Here is a 7362-nt window from a genome sequence, read left to right on the forward strand (position 1 = left end):
TTTCTTGGCCGCCACAAGCGTGCGGAACGCTCGTCGTGAGCTCGTCTGTCGCGTTGCGTCGCGTAGCGCCGCGACCCCGTCTGTCTCTTTGTTCCCACCCGTCTCTTGCGTACGGTCGTTGTCTCTCGCTCGAATCGATACATATATATATATACATACATATATACATACATATATATACATATATATGTAATTCGATGTCGGTCGACGAAGAAGTCGGCGACCGAGGAGACAGACGGAGCGAATCGCGCCGGCAGTCAGCGAGCCGATACGATCCCATCGTCGTCTCTGCCCGTCTCTGTCGGATCCCCTCTATCCGTCGGGAATTCGCCGGGGAGTCCCCGCGGCAGTGGTCCCGAGTGCATTCCGGGAGGGGAAAATATTCCGAGGCGAAAGAAATTCGACGGTCGGTCCGTTCGGTCGGCCGGCGAGGAATTCTTTGCGGGACGGGATCGCTTCGTGCCTGCATCGAATATCCGATTGATTCCAGTGACAGCGATTGTCCTTCAGCAGACTTCCGTTCGCGTAGCCGAACGAGGGAGAAAAGCGGTCGATTTATCGGAATATTTCATGGAATGCCAATCACGCGGAGAATTCCGCTCGTGTCGACAAACACGTGGAAGATTTTCGAGGCGGCGTCGTTGCAATAAATACACGGGTGAGAGCAAGGGAGAAAAATCCAGAGGAGGGAACCGCAGTGAATATAACTACCTCAAGGGCTCGGTTCTATAAAAATCCAGCTGCATCGAGAAGCACGAGGAGAATCCTTCCAGGGGACGGCCGTGCGATAAAAAAAAAAAAGAAGGAAAAGGAAAAAAAAAAGTACACTCTCAAAGAAGAGCAGAGAAACGACGGAGGGAATGCAGTGAGCGTTCTTTGAAGTATTTGGTCCAGCATCCAAGGAGATTCGAGAAACCAACCATCGTCTAAATCATTTCCAACCTTCTTGAGAGACTTAATTTTCTTTTCGTAAACCACAAATAAAGCAATTAAAGGATATTTAACCGTTGAGGATTCGACGATTGTTTAATTGGATTTATCTGAAAAATTGCTGCAAGTCGAATCACATTGAGCATCTACAAAATCCTTGAAACTGCGTTGTGAAGACTCTGAAATCATTCGATTTACTTTGAGGAGGAGGAGGAGGAGGAGCTTACTCGAATGTATCTCTCGGAAAATTGTGTAGACACACAACTTTTTACCGGGAAACGTATCTTGAGAAAGACATATCTTGAGCCCTCCGTTTGATCGAGGAGGGAGATTGCACCGGATATTCGATGCGTTACGTAACACATCCACAACAAACAGCCGCGGAAACAAAGGAGCCGTGAGGAAACGAGCTTCGGGCTTCGATTGATCACTCTCCTGTCGTTCGTCGACGTCAGAAAGATCTTTCCGTTGCAGCGTCTCTCGGAGGAGGGGGCGGAGAGCGAAACGAGCGGCGGAAAGCGAAACGATCTGACACGGCAAGACACCGAGACAACACAACACTGACGAAGTCGAAGACGACAACACGCCGCGAAGGTCGAACCCACGTGACAGTTTAGCCGGCGCTACCAAATATTGTGGCTGCGCGATACAATTCGTGACGTTCGAAAGACGTCAGACTTGATACGTGAGACGCGTGTCGCGTGTTGTGTCGAGGAACTCGAAGACGTAATCGCTGCAAGCTGCGATTCCTAATCTCTCCAATCGAACTTACGCGCGGAGGATGACAAGTGCTTGTGAAGCGAAAAAGTGAGTGTTTTATCACGGGAGATACTTAAATGCTCCTCAAGTTTCTATCTCACGGATAAGGGACACAAGGAGGCCGATGAAAATGAAGTGAGTAAATTAAATACGACGACGAATTACGTACGAAGGGTAATGAAGATCTTCATTTATGGATCCTTTAACGAGTCTGATTTTTATCTCATCGGTGATTCGACTGAATTCCGCTTTTTACGTGAAATTTCGAACTGAAATGCGTGTGAAAAATGTGGAAGTTTCGTTAATGTTAGAATTACCAACGTTTCTTACTCGTTAAAAGGGAGTGGATAAATTATTATGAAAACAAAGAGAGTGATGAAAAACCAAATATTTCGTCAATATAAAGGACAGAAAAGTCAGAGAATTTCAGAATATAGTTATATTTTACACAAGAAATATAATATTGATCTAAAAAAAAAAAATAAAATAAAATAAAATAAATAAAAATAATGTCTACGATACATGGGCGTAGCCAGGATTTTATTTAGATACAGGGCAAATTAGAGTCGAGACTTTTTTGATCTTAGGAGGGGGAGGATAGTCGAGTGGTATGGATTATTTGATTTGTTTTGTTTTGCATTATTTTTAATTAATTATTAGCAGGTAAAAATCATAAAATCACACATTTAATTTACTAATTTACTTAATTTTTTCCTTAAAATTGTAAACTGATTTTCCAAACTGGAGAAACTTACGCTGTCTTGGATTCTCAGAAAAAATATTTCCATAACTTTCAATTCTTTTTCCTTTTTTAACACTAATTATGTTAAAGCGCGATTTGTTTAAAATAAGTGAATGTGGAGTTCTCAAAATAAAAAATTTCAAACAAATGAAGCTTTAGTTATTGCAATTCCCGAGAGACTTGAGTAGTTTCAATAACTCGAAAATTGTTGATATTTTGATGATTTTTACGAGAAGAAACTGACTTTACTATTGTAGATTGATTAATCGAAGAATGCGCGAGAGTAAGTTTCGCAATATACGCAGCGAAACATTGATTGAGAAGAACCGTCTCAATTTAGATAAGCAAATTTGATGAAGCGAACACATCATCTTTGTCTCTATTAAAAGTTTTACAGCAAATTAGTGCAAACCTCCCGATGTTCTCGAAGCGATGCGAAGTTAGTACCGACAAACCTTGCTTAACTGTGTGGTGTGAGACAAATAACGGAATAGACATTGTTCTGCATGGCGTAACACATGTAGACTTTATCCAGCGTTCCCACCGAGAAAAAAACTATTTCTGTAAATTCCCACCCATGAGAGGAAATCCCGCCGATTTACGGTGGCCTATTTTTATTATTTGAATTAGAATATTTTTCCATACATCATAGAATTAATATTCAATATAACATTTATTTCGTTTTACTAGACTATCGCAATTTTATAAAACAAATAATAATTATTTGTTCAGTAACTTAGAGGATGAGAAATATATACAAATATTTACGCACTTGTTTTGTCTTGTTTTTTTTTTCTATCAAACTTGGATATATCATAAAATAAATGAAAAATACAATATAAAGTTAGTCTATAATAACAAAAATATATATATATATCGATAGGAAAAAAAAGTTAAAAAAAAGAGAGGTAAATTTTTATTCGCACGATAGCTTCCGACACATAATAGGCAACAAATAAATTATAATCTGATCCATGAGGGTCTTCCTGAGTCTTGAATCCGTAGGCGTGCATTCACTTGAACGTGACTGAAAAAATGCCGGTTAGAAAGTGCAGGGTGACTCATACCTGTATGCATGTCGTGTGGCATTATAGGGTGTCTGTTTGATTGCAGTTTCTTTTGTGGAACATCGTTTCTCGAGCTACCTTTTTCAAAGGAAATTTAGAAATCATCTTTTGCGTCTTTTTGCAATTTTTGAAATATTTTAAGATACACGAATAAATCTCAAGCTGTAAATTCCCCAAATTGTATTCAGACGTACCAAAGGATTTGCGGGTCGTCGTGTCGTAATTCATTGCTAATAGCACCCTTTGACACCTCTGAAAAAAACACTCGTAAAATTCTCAAAATTATTATCCTCAAATTATATATATATAAATTCTTCTTTCGATTTTTACTGAATTTTTTGCTCCGTTAATTGTAAGAATCGAGGTTTGACATATATGATTAATTTATCAATAAATATACTTGCCACAATATCTCTTAGGGCCGGTTGTTCCGCCTTTTGGGTAAATTTTACCTGTGGGATAAATAGCAAGATTATCCAGTCACATATCTAACAAGTAAAATTTACCCAAAGGTGGAACAGCCGGCCCTTAATCCTAAATGACATTTTTTTCTTTCCTTTCTTAATCCATATTTATTTAGATTAACTTGAGTTAATGGACAAATTAGAAACAAAATTACTATTCACAATGATTGATATTTGAAGTTCCGATGTTAAGGGATTATAAAGGTGTTTACGTGCCGCTGCCGAAGTTCTGGGTTTTAAAAACACCCTCAGAGAATAGAGTCGGGAATACGTGAAATGCGTCAATAATCTGTCGAGACTGCAACTCGTCACGGATGTCTTTTTTCCGTGATTTGCATGCAGCACGTGTTTACACGTTCGTTGTGTTTCCACAGAATGGCTCCCGCAGGGACACCTTCGTCAAATGGAGGTTTGCCACCGCCTGTAGGGCCCACACTGACCGGCACGTCGTTTGCCAATTATAAAAGAACCTGGTGGAGGAGAGTAGCTCCCTGCCTGGCTTTTCTTGCCGCCTTTTCCACCGCCATGGTTCTGCTTCTTGTCTGGAGCGAGGCTGCGGCTTTGAGGTAAAAATTGCCGTTTTTTTTTTAATTTTTTTTTTATGTTAAATAAAAATTTTTTTTAGATAAAGGAAAATATGGATTTTTTAAAAAAATTATTTTGATATTATTGTAAATCTTTTTAAACTTTCGACCAAGCTCATTCCTAATATTTAAAAAGGTGATGCTGATTCTTGTGATTATAAATTATAAGAGACATGTGTGGATCCGTTAAGTTTTTATGAAATATTTGACCATTAATGCAGTCTCATTATTCAGTATTTTTTAATTACTCCGAATCCTTCATTTATCTCGTACGTGAAATCCCACCGTTCTACGTCGCAAAGCCTGCAGGCGACTCGCGATTCACTATAGAGAAGCGATCGGATTTCGGTAAGCTCGTGTGGAAATTTATACTCTTCGCTTCTTTTTTACTCCGCTACGAGAGGATTACACGATCGAGCCCCAGATTATGCAAGATTGAACACCACTGGTGTAGCTTAAAGTGGATGTTCTGTTACAGGAGACAGGCGTTCGACGCGAACATGACCAGAGATTACGTGCTGGACAGCGTTTCGATGGACAATCCGCAATTGGTGGCGTACATACGGCAAGTGCATCTGAAACCGACTACCCATCAGGACCCGTTGAACGCCAATCAGACGTCAGAGGAGAAGTACGTGGCCTCCTTGTCGCAGGGAAAACGCGAGGGTATCTACGCAGAGTACATCAGCAGGGTGAGGGATCTTTCGTTTCAACCCTCGGGAGTGTGATTAATGTCTCACGTGTCACCATTGCGCACATTGAGAGTCTCATCCTTCTAATGTGACGGCGTAATATCTTTGTTCGTGAAACTTACGGTTTACCGACGGTGAAGAATGGATGGTATTACGAGGGATGTTCTGAAATCCTTAATTACTCGATCAATTTCTAGATGATCTTTCATTAATTATAAACTCGGAGCGTCAACAATTTTCCAATTATAAGCGGCTGAAGATGATGAGGTTTCAATGAAGCAAGTTTTCGTAATTAAATAACCGCGTTTTGCAGTTCGAGTAATTTTTACAAATTTTAATTTTAGTTTTAATATTGCTGAGATACTTATAAGTAATTATTGAAGAGTTACAATAAATGAGAGATGGTTCTCCATGAAATTTTTTTTTAGAAAAATATGAACTCTCTTTTTTTCTTCTCTTTCTCTTCTCTTTAAATTAAAATTGAAATAAAAGCGAGCAATTTTGGTGCATCCTGTAAAGGCATTGCGAAAGCTTAAAATTATAATTTCCCAATTATTTCATATGTTGATGTTACGCTTTTATGAATTTTTGAGAGTGTGCGTGTAAAGTAAACGATACGTAATATGAAAGTATCACGAGCATATTTTTCAAAAAATAAAATCCCCTTGGAGTGAAAATTTACGTTCTCTTACATGCCGTCCTCTTTCTTGCATCTTATCAAGTTTTGGATTAAATTAGAGCCAAGTATACCGGTGCTTCAACAGTCTTGAAAGTTCGCTTTAGATACCGCACGGCTGCGTTAACAATTCTTTATCGCCCGTGATAGTGCACCGTAACATTAGCGAAACACGCAAAAGTAGTGGATCGCCGTCGGCACGCAACCAGTTAAAAATAGATGAACGAGATAGATGAGCTGGATATCTCTCCACGCTCTTTCCAATTCATCTTATTCATTGGGAGCGGGAATTAGACCGGCGGGAATTAGGCTAATTTACCTCCTTATCACGATTCAGGCCCGCAAATCCGTCACCGTCGGATGTCATCTTTTTTTTTTTTCCAGATAGGTGCGATTTCCAGCACCGCTTGGCTGGAGTCCAATCTGAATTGGCGCGGTGTCTTGATACTTACCGAGCCCAAGAGCTTCTTCGAAGCGCAACGAAGTACCAGACACCCGCGATCGAGGGTCCTCCACGCCTGTCTCAGCACGGACACGGATACCAAAGAGGTGAGATAACGGTGAAAGGTCATCACGAAAGAGGGCGATGATGAATCGAATGCAATAAGAATATATGTCTTACGCGCACGAATGGTATATTGCAGATAAAGTACCATCAGGAATCGGAGGTCCAGGTCACCAAGCTAGGCGACGGTCCTAACAGCCTCGTGTCGTCGGACGACGGTTTTCCTACCACTAGACTCAAGTGCTTTCCTCTCTACAGCGTGCTGTTAGCGTACAATGCCACGGTCTTGGATTACTTAAGTCTTGACAGTCCTGACGCTCCCGATGGTCAGGTAAACAACATAAATTTAATAATCTAGAGTCCTTGCAATATATTACTTTTACAATGTTTTTTCAATTGAACATTTTTACATTTATTTCCTCGCGTCTAGAAAAGTACATATATAAAAGAATATTTATTTATTTTTTTATCACGCATGTTTGTTACGTTTTTCTTTATTAAAAAAATAGATGCAGTTTTACAACGCTATCGAGATTTAGATTTAGAAATATTCAGAAATATTGTATTTTTTTTATTGTAACATGATAATTTCGCGATTGAAAAGCATGTACGGGCTTTAGAATTGTGATCGATCGGAGAGTTATAAAAATACAAAGCCGGTAACGAGCGTTGTAAGGGCTTGTCGTAAGGGTAGTTGAAAATTATCGCAGGTACTTGACACCATTCCATGGGACATCATAAAAATATCGATACTGTCGATACGATGGAGTCCTCATCACAGCGAGGCGGAGACAAAGAGCTTCATCGACAAGATGACCAGCCGAAGGTACAAGCTTGTACACACGACAGACACTGGAAAGTCGATTTTCTTGTACGACACTCTCCTTAAAATTTGACTCAGGTTATAGACTGGTCTGGATATATAAAATATAGGATATATATA

The 7362-nt window shown here is 39.8% G+C and overlaps 1 protein-coding gene across 2 annotated transcripts in view; it reads left to right on the forward strand.

Annotated features, from left to right (window-relative positions):
* The window catches only part of LOC108755000 (protein Star-like), a 10538-nt gene extending 3223 nt beyond the window's left edge, over positions 1-7315 (forward strand). Inside the window, exons 1-6 of one of the 2 annotated variants that reach the window (XM_018497698.1) lie at positions 1057-1824; positions 4337-4528; positions 5025-5238; positions 6299-6463; positions 6559-6750; positions 7130-7315. In XM_018497698.1, coding sequence (XP_018353200.1) covers positions 1814-1824; positions 4337-4528; positions 5025-5238; positions 6299-6463; positions 6559-6750; positions 7130-7315 — 960 coding nt within the window. In that variant the 5' untranslated portion in view covers positions 1057-1813. Of the gene's footprint in view, positions 1-1056; positions 1825-4336; positions 4529-5024; positions 5239-6298; positions 6464-6558; positions 6751-7129 lie in introns of those variants that run through there. The other variant, XM_018497699.1, reaches the window with a different exon arrangement.
* The last annotated feature ends 47 nt before the right edge of the window (positions 7316-7362 follow it).

Source organism: Trachymyrmex septentrionalis, unplaced genomic scaffold, assembly GCF_001594115.1.
Source record: "Trachymyrmex septentrionalis isolate Tsep2-gDNA-1 unplaced genomic scaffold, Tsep1.0 scaffold83, whole genome shotgun sequence".
In the NCBI taxonomy this organism is placed as follows: domain Eukaryota; kingdom Metazoa; phylum Arthropoda; class Insecta; order Hymenoptera; family Formicidae; genus Trachymyrmex; species Trachymyrmex septentrionalis.